General features: G+C 40.1%; 1 protein-coding gene across 1 annotated transcript in view; it reads left to right on the top strand.

Annotated features, from left to right (window-relative positions):
- pald1a (phosphatase domain containing paladin 1a) overlaps positions 1-20,447 on the top strand; it is a 52,108-nt gene that overhangs the window by 24,118 nt on the left and 7,543 nt on the right. Inside the window, exon 19 of the mRNA XM_085360828.1 lies at positions 11,919-12,074. Within this exon, the coding sequence (XP_085216954.1) occupies positions 11,919-12,074 (156 nt within the window). The remainder of the gene's footprint in view (positions 1-11,918; positions 12,075-20,447) is intronic.

Below are 20,447 nucleotides of genomic sequence, written 5' to 3'. Positions count from 1 at the left end.
AAGGGAGTTATTTCATTTTGTTACTAACTTACTGTAGCATTAAAAACTGATAAGCTAATTAGTTTCGTTGGCATACCTTATAAACACATCTTGCTATCACAGCCCAGCTTTTAACATAGTCTTTCTCTTACAAATAAAAAACTGCTCAAGCAATAAATTGCCTTGTTGCTCAGTTAAATGCCTTCTACAGTTTTACTGCGACAGGGTTGTTTAATCGCATAAGATCAATATTCCATGGGGGCTAGCCTGTTGTTGTAAATGTAAGATAGATACGGCTCTGTACTCAACATTCATACTTTAGTTTGCTAACTTTACTGTATAATAAAGGTGGTGTTAGCGTTATTTATTTTTCCTTTCTTATCTTGCAACCTCGACCAAACACTGCATCTTATCTTGTGTCTGCTCATTTCACTTGCTCTAATAGAGATTATGCTCTGCCTGAATTTACATGCTGATCAGTAACGATTATTACTGTTCAGCATGCTTTCACCCTGAATAACTGAACTACCCTCGTCTGCCCTTTGCCCCGACTGTCCCTCCAGTCTCCCTCTTAATCGGGGACAGTGCATCAGACCTGGGCACCGCACAGATGGGTTACATCCCCTCACACACTAAACCTGTCGATGCCTCAGGCCAAAAGACCAGGAATAACTGCCTCCGAAGCCATGCAAGCGTGCTTAAGCATGCTCCCAGTAGCTGTGGTCATGGTCTGTGTGAGTTCCAGCTCAGTCCCAAATCATTTCATCAGGAAAAAGTCCACCTTTCTGGCATTTGCGCCATCTAGCTACTGGCACTGAACAAACTGGGAACGCAATTTCACTGCTGAAGTGACTTAAATGCCAACCATGTGGATTATGCAAGAAGTCGTTACTGGGTCGAGTTGCTCCGGGAATCAAACTTTGAGAATGCCCCACTGGGGAAGCCATGTTTCATACGTGAAGACAGTTGTGCAGCAAATGAATGCAATGTCAACAATTGCATACCTTCTCCCACAGAGCCGTCACAATCTTCATAGTAAAAAGCATTTTATACATGCTGGCAATTGAACTCAGATGCATTTCCTAAGGTATGGACATAAAATACGTTTAAGGCATATAATTTAAAAAGGTTTGTTTAGTATGCTGGCCAGCTACACCCGGCTGCTCTGATCTCATAATGGCTCTTTGTTCCTGTAGCAGTCGTACATAAAAGTAAGTTTAAGTAGTGCTGCTGCAGACATCCTGTGGTTGCAGTGTAATAGTCAGATTTGCTTAAAAAGGTTCCAAAGTGAGTGAATTACCTGTGTGCCAGCCATAATAATAGCCAATAAAAGTTACTCCTGTGCTTCCTTTTTTGACTTCTTTACAATAGCATACAATGGTTCATAGTTAATTGTATTCTAGCATTGTAGTGTCCAATGAAAGTGAACAATCAGCATGAGTTGTAAACGATGCGTATCATTCAAATGTTAATTCCTGCTCCTGATTTTTTCAGCATTCAGCGATAGGATATTAACCCCACTGGTGAACTATAAACATTACACCGCAGTAGTAAAATTTGCTTCTAATAAGGTTGTAACCTTGCACGAAGAACAAAAAAAGAAGCCCGACAAATACAGATTATGAGTCTTTGCAACAGTTATGTACTCATATTGGGCTTTGCAGTATTGCCAGCTTTTAGGGTTGTCAGAGAAAGTCTTAATAAAAGCAGGAGTTATACTGGATCATCATTTCAAGAGGAAGAGAAAAATATAAATAGACAGAACAAGCAACTAATAGCTACGCGGCATACATTTCATTTCCTTTAAAAAAGGTTGTGATGGCAATATCATAATATTTACTTGGTTGTCCTGTTTCAGTTAGCCACACGAGGGGAAGTATCTAAAATGTATATATATATATTTTTTGTAGCTTGTAGTCGTCCGAGTTTCAACAGTATTATTAAGGAGCTTAGTGTAAGTGCAGTCCTCATGAATTCTTTTCCATCAACGTTGAGGAATAGTGAGAAGAAAAAGACATGGGAGGTCACTATTTGGACTGCAACCTGTCAGTCGCGTCTCTCAGACGTGTTGAGGGGAAAATATGTGGTTGTTCCTTGTTTAACTGAAATAAATATGACCTTCCTGAAAAACAGGACACTGTCACAGATTATGGCTTCTGATCTGTGTCCCTCTGTGCATCTTAAGGGTGCTCAGGCCCAAAGAAAGTGGCTGTTTTCACATTTTAAATAGTAATATGAGGTTTTAATCCCTCTGCAGTGTGGTTAGCAAACAACGTGGTCTTTAAAGCAGCTTTGTGGCTCCCTAACAAGGAGAAAAAAAACCCCCCTCAAACATCAATTACATCAAAATGCTTTCTGTTGCTGACTAACATCAATGTAGAAGGTCATTAGTAACTAAAAGTACAAATTTGATTAAAAGAACTCCAATTAGTTTGAAAATATTGAATGTCTGTTTAGCTAGCTCAACAACATAGCATCTTAATGCCTCACTATTGGGTTTGCGTGCATAAGATATTGGGTAGCTCAGTAAATGATCAGTGTGGGAGTCACCACTTGTGTTGCCAGGCATGTGCACGTACAGAATGTACCATAATGGGTGTGGTTATTGTGGGCAGATATTCCAGTCTCTGAGTAGGCCCTGCTGATGAGCCCTGTCTCCTCCTGTGGCTTCTATAATCTCTGCTCCCCAGACGAATCATGTATTTCTGCTTGCTCTATTGTCAAAAAGATTGACCTTGCTTAATCAAAAGCCTGTTTATTTTGCATTCTTTTCTTTAGTTCTCCATCATATTAATTCTGTTTTAAGGTGTAATTTGGGGTTAAATTCCTTTTGATTGTTAACTATAACTGTTATAGGTTCAGTGTAAATGTCAAGTAAAATAAAATCTGTATTGTGATACAATTAAAAATCCTCATGGATTGTTAAAGGCTAAAAGGAAAGACTGAATACCGATATATATGTACTGTACAATATGTGGCTTGAAACTGCTTTTAACTTCTGAGTGACTGGGAAAAAAGGAGGATTAGAATCTGTAGAAACCATTAACATAAAGGCACCTTCGTCTCCTCCTCTCTCTGGCTGCGGCATGGGTTCTTTTCTGTTTTAAAAAGGAGTTTTTCATATTATGTTGATCCAGTCCTGAGACTGGAGGCCGAATGATGTATAGCTTTGATTGTTTTGCCATGGCCAAACTGGCAGAGGCTTTCTGGATGGATGCTCAGGTGTTCATAAAAAAGTGCAAGTTAAAAAAAGGTTCTGAGGCTCAAGCAGCCTAAAGGAATATAAAAGAAATGCATTCATATACTTCTCTCATTTTTACATCTACTGGAGGATGAATAAGCGTGGTTTTGAAAAAAATATACCCACTGACCACTTTGTTAAGTACACCTTTTCAGCTGATTGCTAATGCTGAATTTTTAATCAGCCAATCACAAGGCAGTAAATCAAAGCATTTAGGTATGTACACATAGTTATGACAACCTTTTGAAGTTCAAATGCTACATTAGAATTAAGGTCATTTAGTTGATTTTGAACGTGAGATGTTTTTTTATGCTAGATAGACTTGCCTGATCTGCTGGGATTTTCCCTCAGAAACCATCTCTAAGGTTTACAGACAATAATCCGAAAATATGAGAAAACATCCAGTGACCAGCCAATAATGTCGTGCTGATACTTGAGGTCAGAGGAGAGTGGCCACACTGCTTTGAGTTAATAATAAGGTAACAATAGCTCAAATAAGCAATGTATAACAACCCAGGTCTGCAGAAAAGCATCCCTAAATGCACAAGGTTATATGAAAGATATCATAAAAACTAAACCAACCAATAGGCTTAGAGCAGATCAAAGAGTTAAGTAGTTACAATGTTACAACTCAGATATCTTATAGGACATATTAATTGTTATTCTAATTAGATCAAGGTCTAACATACCAACCTGCCTTACTCATTGTAGCCTTGTGAGCATTATAACTAACATATTAGATGTAAAAACATGCTTTGTGCTCATGTTTGACTATGAACCAACCTCTAGTGAATTCTAGATGGTGGCATCTGAGAAAAGGCAAGAGCAATAGATCTTACTGGGGATGACTTTCTAATGCAGTCTCTTTTGTGTGTATGTGTGCTTATCTACACAGACACACACGCCACATTTGTTTGTGTGTATAAACAAAGAGCCTAGTTTAGTGCAGCCCTGATTGTTAGAGGACATGGTTTGGATACCCACAACATTGTGTAAATCCTGGAAAGCTGGAGCTTTGTTGCGTGTCCTCATATTGTTTCCTATGTATTTCCTGGCTCTACTTCTACTATAAAAAAAGAACATAAGACTTCTTTGTCTTAATTTCTGTTAGCATACATTTTCAGTAAGCTGTGCCAACAACTTTCAAGTTATCTTTTAAAACATTCACCTGGATGGAAAGCAGTTTTGTTAAATTGCTGTCCGCCTCTGGTTTAAAATCAGCATGTGCAGCCTGCTTGACTTTGAGATGTCTGTGCATTGAGTTGAGAAGCCGTGTGTAGGCTGCCTGTCCACTTGGACAAGTTGGAGTTTGGCTTAGGATTTGAGTGGGAGGTTTTTCTTGTAGAATCTGATGAATGGCTGTTTGTGCAAACTTGTGTGGTGAGGGCCAATATGGATTGGCCTTTTTACCCCTGCAACCCCATCAGCTGGTAATTGGCACCATATGTCAGACAGGCAGACCATAATATGCACTTCTCAGCTTGGTCCTTACCCATATGAGTCAAGAGACAGGTCAACCTTCAGCACTGGACTCCCAAACTAGATAAGTCATGCTTTATTAAAAGTTAAAAAATACCAGTGTACATATTTTGTTTTGCTTGTTTTCTGCTGAAAATGGTCAAAACCCACAAATTTAAATGTTTCACTCGTCACAAACCAGCCTTACCATCACGACTTGTAAGCAGCTGTAACCTAGAAACAAAACCCCTAAAATATATTAGGTGTTTTTATTACTGTTTGTATGATATTGAACAACTTCAATGTGTGAAGTCATTTGCCTTTAACATGCTCCGCTGGTAGAATGGCCGCTAGTAAGACTAGATTAGTTGGTCACGCTTCAAGAACTATGGATGATGAAGCATCCTAGCTACAGTCCCACAGAGGCCGATGGCTCAGTCGTCTTGGTGTGTTCAGGCCAGTAAATGGACGTTTGAAGACAACTATCAGGACGACATATCCAATAATTGCTTTTCTAATCCTCTAGTAAAAGGGAAAAATCATTTTCAAACTGCTTGATGTTTTTGTCAGGGTTAAGAGACTGTATGGCACGCTGGCCTGTGATGTGTCAGTACTGTCAGTGAGTTTTTGCCTGAGAGATTCATGGCAAGAGATGGACAGAAATTCTATCACCCTGAAAAACCCTGGCGGGCAAAATGTTAGTGGTTTGATAAATGAATAACACTAGCTACACAGTAATTGACTTGCCTGTCAGCCTGTGTTTGTGTGTAGGTGTGACTGGAGGTGCACATTATCACTGTGATTTTAGTCTTTAAGCAAGCACAGATCCAATCATTGCTGCCTCGTGTTGTGTTTAGATTTTCAGATTGACAATTTGACCCTTCGTCGGGAACGTGGGATTGCTCAACATCTGGAACACTTTTATACCAAACCTTATGAGGCACAGTATTTCTATTTACACAACACATAGGCACAGGTCTGGCAGCATATTTCACATGTTGGTGGTGTAACTACAGCTGCAGGCTATGACGCTTATACAGGGATTATCGTGAACCTTTGTCTGAGCCTCGTCTGATGTGTTAGAATTGAAAACAGAGACAGAAAAAACGTGTCTGCTGTTGTATTAAATCACTCACAATCACATATCAGTGCACGTTTCACTTCAGACAATGCAAAAAGAAATTGCTGCATAGAGCTGAAGCTGCCTACAGCACGCACCATCTTTCTAAAGCATAAAGCTAATAAGAGAGACAAAGAATAAAACGCTGAAATCACAAATGCTGTAAAACACAGGGATTCCTTTTATGAACTGCTTAATGCTCCTTTAAAATTCAACACATTGTTAAATTGATTGATGTGCCACTTAAAGAAGAAATGTAAGACATCTGACTCAAAAATGTTAAGCAGGTGTGGTTACAGTGCATTTGCATCCACTTCAAATGTTTAATTAAGAAGCAGAGTGTGCGTCAGATTACCTGAGAAGTTTGGAGTTGTTTTGCTGAGACTTTGTGCGTGCACAGTGGTGGAGTGGCCTCATAGTGAGAAGGTTCTTTTATGGCGTATGCTCGCTTCTTGAGCCCAGGTTTCTTCCCACAGTTCAAAGACACACTGGTTAGGTAAATTGGTGATTCTGAATTGCTTGTAGGAGTGGATGTGAGAGTGTGAGGTTGTCTGTCTCGCTGTAGTAGCCCTTGTTAACCCTGTGATAGACTGCTGACCCATCCAGGGTGAATGACTTACTGAATAGTGGTTTGCAGTAGATGTTTTGATAAATATTGTGGCTATGTTTGAGTCATTTTTTTAATATACTGTGCCCACATCTTGCCACGTACAGCATCTCCATCCTGAATAGTGTATTCCCATCTGCTTCTCTTTTGGATTTTAATTACAGGTCTTATTATTTTTTCTTGTGGTGTTGGTAATTATTATTTGACATTTTTTGTCCTCTGGTATAGATTTTAAGTTTTGGGTGCTATTACAATTATTAAAAGTGTTGAGGAAATTTCCTATTATATTACACTTTTCTTTGATATACTTAAACTTTCTGCAGAGTAACACAAAACTGCAGCCCTCATTTCTTTATATTTTGCTAGAGTAATAGGAGCCGGGTGCAGTGATTTACTGAAATATGTGCAAACACACATGGAAATAAAGCATATAAGACAAAAACAGAATTTGTATAATTTGAATAACCTTGAAAGTCAAAATTACAACTAAAGAAATGGAAAGAAAAGTGTTTTTCTGACAGGCTCTACTAACAGCCTGACGATAACATTTAAAATTGGTTGTTTGGCGTGTTGTCTGTTATCACAACACTGGTTCATCCGTTGAGTTCGGTGCCCTTTTTATGCTTGAATGACTCATAGATCAGTGTTATGTGGTTCATAGTGTTATGCGTTTTTTGTTGTTGTTTTTTTTCAGGTATGTTTTGGTGACAGTGGATTTGGGTATGCATATAGTGTGTTTCACATGCTGTACATGCATCTAACATGACATAACCCAATAAATTCTTATTATCTGGGATACTAGTGCTGAGAAGACCTAGATAAGGCACTTCCAGTCAGGCAGTTAACTGTGTGTCTCCCTTGTGAGTGTTTGTGCAGTAATAACATTTTTTAAACGCTTTCCCACTTTCACATTGTCCTCGCTCAGAAGTCAGCCAACCAGCATTCCTGGACTCTCTCAACAATGGTATGTGTTTGGCCAGTCTCCCTTCTCATTCAGGGCTGAGGATCACTCAGGACATTCATTATTGCACCTCAGCAGCTGGTTGAATTATAGCTTTAACCTCTGATAGTCCAAATGGGCTGACCAGTCACCCCCTTTGTTCTTAAAAACCAGAGATTTTGATGTAATTCTCAGTTACACCCCTTTTTTCTAATGCCATCAACTCAGGAGAAATCTTTCTACTTAACGTGCAATAGCTGGAGAATTTTAAGAAACCTGACTACCTTCTTCTCAACAAAGCGAGCAAGAAGTAGTTCTTAGATTAAAAAAAGAAAAATGCTGAGCAAAGAGTAAAGAATTGTCCCAGTAGCTAAAAATGTTATATACGCAAATCTAAAACCTTCAAGACTGACTTGTTTCCACAAAAAAGCTCTCTTTCTTTACCACAACCTTTCCAACATTGTCTTCTGATGGAATTTCTGATTGTGCTCAAGAGGCCGTTGAACCGCACACATGGCACTGCTGATGCAGACAGACAGATGGCAGCCAGCAAATTAGAGCTCAGGAGATTGTTGAGGTGTGAATTATGTAATCCTTGCAAACTGAGCTTGTGTGTGTAAGTGTGTGTGTTTGCATGTGTGAGTGAGGGAGAGAGACACAGAGAGAGAGAGTCAGTTGCAGTGGTAGGTGCCAGGCTTTGGCATTGTAGTTTTTCAGGCTAAGAAAGGAAATGCTGAAAGCCCCATGGGGGTGCAGGGTGCACAGGGTAATCAGGTTCACATGCGTTCACCTGCCCTCTGGCTGTAGTCAGTGTTAACTTAGGAATATTGAAAAAAACTAGGTGTGCATATTCTTCGTCTTTCTTCCCCTTCCTTTGGGGGAGTTGATAAACAGACAGCACATCCATTGTTTGCCTAGGTCTGGTTTCTCCACCACTCTGCTGCAGATGCTTGGAAAACCGGGATCCAACCACAGCTGTTTGGGAATGGACAGGAAACCCCTTTCACCCCCCTTTCTGTCTGCTGCGTCATTTAGCTCTGGAATGATTGCATTATGGTGTGCACATTTCAAATTACCCAAAGTTTTAGCCCACCTACTCATATTCTCTGTACAGCTCCCTAAATGCCTTTGTTGCACACCGGGAACAGATAACCTTTTAATTCAGCTTCATTCATCAAAAACAAAGACCACTGCGAAAAAGCATCATTAAACCATACTGCACTTCTCCAAGCACTTACTTTCTCTTAACCCCCACTGACATGGTATTCAATCCAGTATGTGCCTGGATGGCAGACCTTGTCACTTTGTTTTCTGGCAGTGCTAAAGGCTTCTAAGTAATCAGAAGGAAGAAGCCAAAAAGGGAAAGCACCTTAACACTGTCTCGGCACTCTGATGAAAGCCTTTCAGCATTCACCCAGCCTATAATTGAAAAAACAACTCAAATAATAAACTTTGAAAGAGATTGCATGTAATAGCTCAAAATCTGCTACAGAGGTCTGCCTTTGTTTGGTGTCTTTGTTTTATGTCTATCTTTAACTCCAATATTTTGTATTTTAATTTGTTCAATAATTACTGCAGGGTTTTTAGAGGATTAGTCAGAAACATAATAAACCAATTTTTTTTTTTCAAAAGAAGAATTTAATTAATACATTCATTTTTATACATTTTATGTCCAACGTTTGCCTGGCTTTCCCTCCTCGAGACAGTGAATTGGATTTGTGAAAATACTGTTTTCTTGTCTCTTGAATAACAACAGGGGAGCATCATATACTTTAGATGATTGCTAAGTACTCTAGTGTACTCTATGAAAGTAATTATCACAAGAATAGCCATGTAACTATTGTAGTTATTTAAAAAGAGTGGAGGTGAAGAGTTGGATAAAACACAGGGGTAAACAGCTATTGTGAAAATTAGGTTGTACCTGTTGATAATTGCATGTTTTGAGCAGTTTCGCCTGATGACTTACCAACTGCCAACTGGTAATGGGTTTCTTCAGCAGATAAAAGGGAAGAAAAAATGGAAAAACATCATTGGGTATTGTATCTGTTGAGAAAGTATATCACACACAGCATGAAGCTGTCTAGGCACAAGTAATTTATGTGTCACCCAAATTGTTTAATTGCAAGGTATTTGAAGGCTATTTAAGATTGAATTTTTGGGTGTTTGGTCTGTTTCATTGTATATGATGTCACGAATGAGCAGGATAGATGCATTTCATCACAATTTAACTTCAAGAAGTTTATATTTTTTCTATATGCATATACGGTTTATATGAATTACAATACTGCATGTTAACACAAAATCAAATGAGTCAACTCACCTCAGTGTTTTTGGTGCTGCTTTTAGCCTTCTTAGCTTGAATCTGCTGCCATTAAAATCTTACTGACAAACAGACAAAGTGAATGACCCAAACCAGAAGTAAACAGAGAGTAGGTATTTTAATTTAACACAGTCCTGTGAAAAACTCAAAACACTATTACTGCTTCCATAGGAATTAAGACAGTAAGTAAGTAGCAGCCAGGTGCTTGCTAATCAAATGCACTTGAGGAAGCAGAACCCAGCACAGTACTTCTTTGGTTTGTATTGGAACAAACCACAAGATTTCTGCAAAAATGTCCTTTGAACGGATGAGACCAAAGTGGAGGTGTTTAGCTCAGCACCATGTTTGGTGAAAACCAAACACAGCATATCAGCACAATTAGCTCATACCAAACGTCAAGCGTAGTGATGGAGGGTTGATTTTGTGCTTGTTTTGTAGCCACAAGATTCGGGCAGCTTGTAGTCATTGAGTACTCTTCTGTATACCAAAATATTCTTGAGTCAACTGTGAGGCCATTTGTCCGATGGGAACTTGGATGTAACTGAGTCATACAACAGTACAGTGATCCCAAGCACAGCAGCAATTCTCTAGAAGAATGGCTGAAGAAAACAACCCCCTCCACAACTAATAGTGCAAACCCTAGTTAGTTAATCTGTACTGTGTCCTGACATTTGTATCCCACTGAAGTTTTTTATACTGCAGGAGAGGGTTAAATGTGCATCGTTCAACACGACTATTATAATTTTTGACAGCTGGTTCTTTGTTTACCAAGCAGATAGCTGAAATCCGCGAATGCTTGAGACCCCCTCTGAAAACGCTTATAAATGCCTATTCTAACAGTTCAAAACCAAATATATCTTAAACTATCATTCTAAACACTTAAATATAATTTCAAAGTCATCTTACAACATTACCCTTAAAAATATACATCTTACAGCTATGCACGAACACTCCTATAATGGTGGAAGCTAACCTGAAAACCTTTAGGAGTTGACTGTGGTCCTGCTTCTTCTTCTTTGGCAGAAAGCCTTAGAAATCTGCTTCCTGTACATCGCTGTTGAAACCTGCTGGTATAACTTTCATGGCTTCTTGAAGACGATGTAAAAATTGGCGAAGAGACAAATTTTCCGTGAATAATTTGGAGTTACGTTCCACAGAAAAAATTGAATAGGCAAATCCGCAAATACCTAACCATGAACAGGCGGGCCTTGGCCATATATGACGTATTATTTGTCAACACTTCACCAAAGCTGGACTTCTAGGACTAGAGTTACTTTAACTAAAGGCTTAAAATTTACTTATTTAATTTTAGAAGTTAAAAATTACCCTTTGGAATACTGATATGAACCCCTTATCCATTATGATAATCTGCTTTTGCTTTGCCTTCATATTAATGTCAGCCTTAATCTGCACTCACTAACCTCTATTACATTTTGTGCACGTATTTTTCTCACAAATCCTTCATTTGAGATTTGATAATTGTGGGAGTGAGGAAACACCACTCTTCCCTGTGATCCGCAGGCTGCAACCTGACATTTAATTCCATTTGTGATTAAATTAGGGAAGCTGAACACTGTGATATGACAGCTTGCCACTTTTCAGAACAAATTATATGAAACCCACAAAGAATTGAAGATATTAAATGTCTGGCATTTAAAACCTTTGGACAGTTTTCTAGCAACATGTATCTGCTATTTTAGGCATGACACTAATTGAGACCTATTTTATTTTTAAAATGTAAAACTGCAAAAGTTCAAATTGGACTAAATTATTGTGTAGGGATGTTGTGCCCGTTGCAACAAGATTAGAAAACTGTTGATAACTAATCTTCACAAATGTTATGCTGCTGTCGATGCAGTTTCGAGGATATACACTCTATCGGTGAAAGTGATAACTTGATGGAGTTTGTGACTAAACAACGGTGTGTCATGCAGAACTGAAGTTTGTGAGCAGGGATGATAATGAATCAGAAAAAGTTACGCAAGAAATCACTCTGCTGTTCTTATCATGTTTTCTGTCATTGTCTTCTGTAGTTCGGTAAAATTTTGTAAATATTTCCATTAAAGATGTTCCTTCAGTGATTTGAACACTGTGCCTCCATCAAGGCAGATTTGATGGCAAGAATGCTCAATATTATACAATACAATCTAAAAATGGATGCTGTTTACAACAGTTTCTTCCACATTGGTAAAATGTCATGTCCTTTGCTCACTTACCCTAATATGCTTTTGTTTACTCTTTTTTTTTCTTTAGATCAAAAGTGGTAAGACAGAGAAGGAGTGTCAGCAGCTTCTCCTGAAAAGCCTGCAGTATCTGGAGCGCTACATTTACCTCATCCTCTTCAACACATACCTGCATCTAGAGAAGAAGGACTCGTGGCAGCGCTCTTTCACACTTTGGATGGAACAGGTACAAGATTTCTGCCCTGCTTTTACTGTCTCCTCGTCTATACATAAGCATTTTATATACATGAGATTGGATTCGTTTTAGGTCCATCAATGGATTAAAAGGTTTGGTGAGTGAGATGCAAGGAAAAAAAGATTTGTTTGTTTCATGGTTTCCTTCATTCAACAATCAACTGCATTTAAAAACAGTCAGAATATCAGAAGCATTAGTTTGTGAATCTGCTAATGCTAATATCCCACTAAGGAAAACAGTGGTTAGAGCACGATTAATATTGTTCTAACAGAGAACCAGTGACCTTGCGATCTTGTCATTTTTGACATCATTGCTTTGAAGACAGGGACCACTTACAGTCAGTCAGTTGTTGTCTTCCCAGCAAATTTTGTGCGTCAAGATGGGGATAAAACCATAGCAGACTGATAGCAATCAGTCTGCTATCAGTCTGCGATCAGTTTGAGATTGAATGGGGTCAAGTTAGAAATTGCATGCAATCTATTTGTGATAATATAGGTGCAAACTGACTCAGATTGACTGCATTTTGTTGGCAATATGTCTGCGTTTATAAATAAATGGCAGTCATTTGGAAGACTTCTCCAATCTTTGTGAGCGTAATTGCAGTCGGACTGCAGTTTTTTGGAGAGAGGTTGGCTCCTACCAAGTGACTTGTGAAATCGCCTAATGATTGAAAGTGGTCACTCAGAGGCTATGGATGCTGCATGCGTACCCCTCTTGGCAACCAGCTTTCCCAGAAACTACCTGAAATCAATTACTGAATGCAAAAAAAAAAAGTCAATTTGATGACGAGGCAACCACTAATTTTTCCTAGTCACAAGGAGATTACCATTCTGTTCTTAGTCTAGTATAATTGAGCCATTACTGTATTAGTCTGGCAGTGCCTTCAAACATGCAGGTTTTCAAGTCTAATATGCACTTTAGCATTGTTGGTATATAACGCAGTAACATGCAAATGACATTTATCATTAGCCTAATATAGAAAAAGCAGGAAACAGGAAATCAGTAACAGATGTTTTTTTCTGCATGCTCCATTTTTGCACATTGTAAGCTTGTTACCACAGATTCATAATAGTTTTCCTCCAGGAATTTACAAGCTGGTTCTGATTCCTTTGAGGCCTGATTCTTGACACACTCAACCTCATATTGTCTCAGCTCTGTGCTTTTGTTGTCACATTAATCGTTTAGCCAGCTGTGCCTCTACAGTAAAAGTCGAGAATTTATGTGCATTCCAAGCAAACGAGTAGTCTGTAAGTGTTACACAAAACACACACACAGCAATTAAAATTTATTTTGCAATATGTTAAAATCACATAACAGGAAAAGCAAAAACGGACTAAGCAATTTTACTGTGATCAGCCCACGGGTGGAGGATTTTAAATATAAAGGAACATTGTGTTTAATTTATAATTTTCCTGCATTCGGTTTTAATTAAAGATGTTAGATGTCTTGTTTTTTGCCCGCCTTTTCACTAAGCTCTTCAAAAACCTGCAGCCTCCTTCCACGGAGCAGGCATCATTGTCAACGTCACAATATGTTGTGTCCTCAGGCTAAATCATGAAAGTTTAATGTCTAGAATCACCGTGTCAGAATGAAGTCGCTAAAACTTATGATCAAAAGCAATCAAACAAGCCTTGGTCATGTTTGGACATGATATGTTCGACATTGAGCTCAAAGGCTATTTCCCATTCTTCTTCATGAGGAGACAGTCTGGAGGTGGGCCCTGGAATGTTTAAAAATTGCTGAATGAAAATCTCTTCCTTCTTTGTCCTTCTTGGGGTGGATTAGACTCAAAGGAAAAACTGAGAATTCCAAAATAGACTGGAACAATCGTTGTGAAAACAATTGTCACAGAAATATGCGCGGTCAATCGGGGCATATTCTTCCTGTTATGAATAGCAAATATATGTGGTGCATCAGGGTGACTCTAATGGCCCAGTTATGCCATGAGAAAATAGAGGCATACACACTAGGGATATGGAGATACTTCTGCAAAGCTGGCAACGGACACATTAATGCCATTAAAATATCATATAAAAATGATGTTTCTGTATTTTGATGTATAGCTAACCCTGTTGGTAATCGTTGATATTCCAAAAATACCTTCCAAAGTACCTGTTGAGTTGGAAAAATAATAAAAAAAACAATCATTTTGTGCTATTACTTTAAATGTCTACCATACTGAGGAAAATGCACCCTTCAGTTTATTGTATGTCCCAAAGAGCATTTTTCAGATTACAAAAAAGGGAAAAAAATATGAAGGCTTTCAGTTATTTTTTTAATTAAACTTTACCTTGCAGTGAGATTTGAGGCATTTTGTTTACTATTTAACAGAGAGTCCTCTGGAAGGTTTTCTTTAAATTCATTCTGAAGGGGCATTCACACATGTAGCAGTGTAGTGTGTAGCTACTGCGGGTCCCAATCCTGGATTAATGGGGAGGGTTGCATCAGGAAAGACATCCCATCTAAATTCTCCAGGTGAAGGAGGACACACTGAAGGTTGGTGTCACAAAAGTGAGTGCTAGGGATAACATAACTTGATCTGCTGTGGCGACCCCAAATGGGACCAGCTGACAGAAGAAGATCTTTTTTTAAGGATTTTTCTGTGCAGAGTTTGGATGTTTCACCGTGGCTTGTGGTTCTCTTTGGGTACTAGGGCTTCCTCCGCAGTCTGAAGACTGTCAGATGTATGAATGCGATGTTATTTTTTTTTTTTTTTTTTTTTTTGCCTGTCCCGTTTGGCTCTTTTGCCATCAGAATTGTTGTCTAAAGGCAAAGAAAGATGCCCAACGGATTTATTTTACCAAACTGACCATCCCAGCCTTGCCGTAATGGTCCATTTGATTCACCTTTTATTGTTTATTTTATTTTCACTTACTGAATATGGGACAGACTTGACTGGGGGAAAGAAGGGGAGAAAGAAAGAGGGAAAGAGAAACAGCTGAGAAGAGGGACGGGGGAGAAGGGCAAAAACCAAAAACCAACAGAATGAGCAGAAAGAAAAAAAAAAGAAGAAAAAAAAATGCATATATCAATCACCTGGATCACCTGCTGAGAAAGAAAAAAGAAAACTAGCAGAAGAGAACAAGAGTAATAGAATAAACAACATCACAATGATATATGGGAATATGACAGTAAATACTAAATATTAAACATTATTGTGCAGCACATAAGATCAACAGAACACAGTGTGCTTTGAGGTAGGAGCCAAAAAGGGTGTAGTTTGTGGGTGTGATCACCCGTGTGTACACCTGTGAGCATGGACGCGCTTGTTTTTTTTAAAAGGTTCCTTCATGTAATGATCTGCTAGAGGGTGTGGGGGGGCCACAGCCCCGTCCTCCAGGGCATGAAGCAGGTATGGAGGAGATCAAAACTCCAGACATCCAGAGGCCCCCAGAACACAAGAGATCAAGGAAGACCAACAGAGGGGCAGCCGCGCCACTGTCTCAGTAAGAGCTGAGGAGAGTCCCAGATGAGGGCTCACTCAGCAGCCGCGGAGCAGAAGCCAGGGGGAGTTGCAGTGACGCGCCCGTGAGCTCCGCCGGCAGCCAGCCGTGCCTGAGTGACCGAGCCCCAGGCCGAGAGGCCGGGGGCACCCCACCTCCGAAGTGGCCCGAGCGAGCCCCAGGCTCCAGGCCCCGATAAGCGGCCGCCAAGGAGTGAGCCGGTGTGTACCCGGACGCCCATCCCCGGACACAAAGAACCACCAACGCACCGATGTCTGAGGGAGTCCGCCACTGGCAGGGGAAGTGGTGGTAGGGGGAGATAGGCCTCCATACCTTGGAGGGCCTAAGATGTCCCCAGAGAGGTGGCGCCTGACACCCAACCTGACATATAGACACAGACATACAGGCACACACATATACAAACATCCATTCCCACCCTCATGCTCTCATATGCACTTACTCCACACTCAACCAACGTGGAGACAGACATAAAGAGACGCTGTACACACGATCACACTCCCCAAGCGTACTCTAAGCCCCGGGTCTAGGTACCCTTGCCCCTGGAGGGGGGGAACTGCACCCAGACCCAGGTGGTGTTACCCTTTTCCCTGCGGTGGGGGGAGGCAGACCGCCCCGACTCCGCAGCAGCAGGGAGGCCCCACACTCCAGACCGCAGTCGGACGGCCAACTCCTCCTCCTAGCCCCCCCCGCTCCAGCAGGTCGCAGAGAATGGGGGTGAGAGAAGACTCCAAACCTCCCTCCACCCGCTCATTGTAGTGTTGATGCATGTGTGTTCTAAGGTGCATTTAAAACCCAGGAGGGCATGGAGCTACCTGCCAGAGAGCAGCAGGTAAGCGCATAGTCCCTCCTGCTGGCCCTCAATGTCTACGTGTATTTAACATTGAGAGGTGGGCAATGACGCCAGGGGTGGGGTGTACACCCTGATGGTACTTTGGATTCCATGTATCGTGCCCACCCCCAAGATCCTATATGTATGTGTAATGAGAGTGTGAGTAATGTGAATGTCTAAGTTGTGGGATAAAATTGAGGCATGCGATGTTGAATGGTCATCTGTATCTCTGTGTTGGCTCTATGATAGACTGGTGACCTGTCCAGGGTTTACCCCACATTGCTATACATGACAGCGGTTATAGGCTCCTGCCCTCCTGCAACCCTCAACTGGATAAGCGATGAATGGGTTGTATTTTTATTGTCTTTTAACACCCCACTGACTTACAGTGGCAGCTTGTCCACAGAGGCTGTGAAGTCAAAAATAGTTGGGATGAGTTCCATGCAGATAATAAATGTTCTTATAAATTAATTTCAGATTAATAAAAGGATAACCCAGCGTCATCAGGATTTCTATTAAATTGACTTTTTGTCATAATTTATAACGTGGTTCAGTTTGTTAAAACACAACCTTAAAACCTAAGTGATAAGATGGCTGTGGGCCTGCCTGAGCAGAAAACCAAAAATGACTGAGCACATCTATTTAGATGAGCCAGTACAGTAAACTGTCACCTCTATGGGCAGTGGCCAGGTCTAGAAGGAAACAAGATAGGTATATCACAGCCATTTTTCAACTACACCTCTGCCATCAAATGAGCCACAGACTTTTGTTGAGGTCTGTCTGCTTTCACTAGAACATTCAAACCCCCTTTTTGACATTCTAAAATGTAAAGCATTGTCAAGATATAAAGATCAGATAAAATGAAAATTTGCGGGGCTGCATCAACAATGTAAATTTAGTACAATATATGTACTTGTTTTTCTTGTACATTTAAAAAGCCTACACATAGCTCCAGTATCTCCAAGATAATGTGAAAATCCTGGAGTACATGAAATCTCATGCTATAATGATTGATTTGTGTTGCGGAAAATAGTCATTTTTCAAAAAGACAGGCACTTTACGTACTGGGAACAGAGGAAAATATAAATAAAAGCCTGATAGTTCCACAGGGTTCTGTGCTACGACCAGTTCTATTTATATTATACACGCTTCATTAGGCACTTTTATTAGAAGGCATAGCATACATTTTCATTGCATAGCATACATCATTCATGCCGATGATACCCAGCTTTATCCAGCTGTGGAGTCATGTAACACACCAATTAGTTTAACTACAGGATGGTCTTAAAGACATAAAGACCTAGATGATCTCTAATTTCTTGCCTCTAAATTAGGATAAAACCGAGGTTACTCCCTGAGCCTGGTTCTACCAGAGGTTTCTTCCTGTTAAAAGGGAGTTTTACCTTCACACTGTGACCAAGTGGTTACTCGGCAGGGGTCGTCTGATTGTTGGTGTTTTCCTCTGTATTATTGTAAAGTCTTTACCTTACCAAATAAACCTTGACGTGACTGTTGTTGTGATCAAATTGAATTGAATTGTCACTGATATGAACAAATGGCACTTTTTCAGTTTTTATTATTTAATCCGTTTTAGATGTATTTTACTTTGTGTTGTTAACAGAAAGTGAGATTCTGTAATCACAAGTGAAAAACTACAGACTTGTGGCACGTTATTGATAATTAGCTGATAATTTGTTTGTTGCTAACTCATATCAGTGCTACATACAGTGCAGTGTTAATATGCGGATCACTCCACTGACACTCATCTTAAAGAAAGTTCTCTTTGCTGCTGCGCTTTTGGGAGCTGCTACTTCACATAAATCGAGTTTCCCTGATGACCAGAACTGACAGCATAATCAATGTGACAGTTCCTTTGCTTCATGTTAACAAATTACGCCAAACGGTGGATGATTTCTCTGCATTTTCAGCACTGACATACTCAGAAACTTTTTTGCATGTTTTTTCTTAGCCTTTCTCATTCTCCTACTTACATTTTATATGTATATTTACAGAAGCTGTGAGAAAGTATTATAATATGCAGATGTGGGATAACATTTGACAATGACTGTCGCAGCACCAGACATAGTTTGAGTGACAGATGATATCTGGGAAGTGCAAGTATATCATTAAAATGAATGATGTCACTCCTTTATCACCCCATACATACAAAAGGCAGATATTGATTTAAACCTGTCAGACTCGGGCCTGAGCAGCATTTGGTATTAAGGTGGGAATTAGATGTCATCTTAAAGAGATCTTGAAGGACTTGAAGGCTTGAAGATATTGCAGTGATGTCAGCTACAGCTGTGACGGTAGTGACAAAGACATTCAAACATCCAAATATCTCAGTTTTTTCCTTTATCCTCTTTTTAAAGAATTATCTCAAAATATCAGTATTTCTGTCACCACCATCAGTATTGTGATGTGTTTACTAGCCTACTTGGAGCACAATCTGGCAGTAGCCCAGCCAATCGGCCCCAACCAACCTCGGGGCATAATCGTTAGCCTATCACCAGTGACCGTGGCAGGACCGTTAATGACAAACTGCAGTGCCACAGGCAGCAGTCGGGGGGTCATCACTATCGCTGGTCACGCTTTTGAAGCCATGGTTACACAACCTGTCAGCTCAGAGTGGTACATTCTGTCCTGCATCCTACATTGGCTGTATGTACGTGGGTATGTGTGTGGACTAATTTGATCTCTACAGCCACTAAAAGCAAGAGCACAGTGTTCCCAGTCATTCAGGGTAGCATCCTTTGCTTTTTATATATTTAATATATTTTGCCCTTTTGCTTTTGTCATAACTATATGTTCTGAAGATGAGGATGCTTTCACAATATAATATTACAACTACCCACTATTTCCACAGTTACACTTGTAGGCAGATTTTTCAAGGTACTTGGCAGAGAATTTATTCTGAGCTAGACTATTTCAGAGTTTTCTGTGACTTCATGTTAATCCAGACCGGCTCGATGATATTGAGATATAGGCATAACATTTGGTGCAGGACTCCATGTTCTTCTTCTAGCTAAAGATAGTTCTTTGTGACTCTCTGTGTCAGGATTTTCGGGTTTATTGTGATGCTGCTAAAGAAATTTGGGAGCGATCTGATGCCTCCGTGACATTTATGCATTGTGTGATGGATAAAAAACATAAACGTGCATATTTGTCAAAGTTTTTAAATAGATGTTGCTCACTGGAGAAGAGCCAGAGGTTAAATTGGCACATTGGGACAAATACTGTACTTCATTGGGCAATGGCCATGGCAGCGTATTGAGATGAGAGTGAAAACTTCAGATTAGATTTTGAAATTGAAATCTATGTTTGCTAATCAAAAGTGCGGGCCTTTACACAATAGCTCGACTTGTGTACAGTGCATACCGCAGATGCCTGCAGAAGTAGTACCCTATCAGTCACTCCAGCTGTTTTGATGTGTGGCACAGAGGCCTCCCTGTCCCCCCCTGCACCGGGCTGGTATGTGCAGCCTTTGAGATAGCCGGCTGTGGGAAAGACCTCCTCGCTGCCCTGCCCCCCACCGCTCCACAGCACCATTTGTGAGCTCTTCAATGAAACATGAAAGATATCTCACCAGCAGCTCTGCTTGCTGTCACCCAGGAAGCTTGTCGCCACACGCCAACAACTTCAAGGCCACTTTACAAACAGAGAGCACCAGAGGGAGGCATGATGCTACAGTTTAGCCTCAAATAACAAATCTGATTTAAATTGTTTGACTTTGAGTTTTTTTGTTTTGTTTTTGTACAGTGTGGAGGGGAACTTAATTTAGTTTTGTTACAGTAATGTCCCAGGAATCCATGAGAACGTTAAAGTTGTTCATTTTATTTATAGTTATAAAAGTCACTAAAAGTAAGAAGAGTTACTGTAATCCTCAAAATGATTTTTGTGTGGTAGCAAGTAGGGCTGCCACGATTTGTCGACTAGTCACGATTACGTCGACTATCAAAATCGTCGACGACTAATTTAATAGTCGACGTGTCGTTTGAAGCTTTGTAAGATCGCAAAAGACGCAGGAATAATAGCAGGATTTAAGAGTGTAATAACGGACTGAAACAG

This window comes from Diplotaxodon limnothrissa, linkage group LG8, assembly GCF_057381915.1.
Source record: "Diplotaxodon limnothrissa isolate DT_005_m linkage group LG8, D_limnothrissa_male_GT1.1, whole genome shotgun sequence".
Taxonomy (NCBI): Eukaryota; Metazoa; Chordata; class Actinopteri; order Cichliformes; family Cichlidae; genus Diplotaxodon; species Diplotaxodon limnothrissa.
Note: the sequence above shows the minus strand (reverse complement) of the source record. Positions and strands in the feature narration are given on the sequence as shown.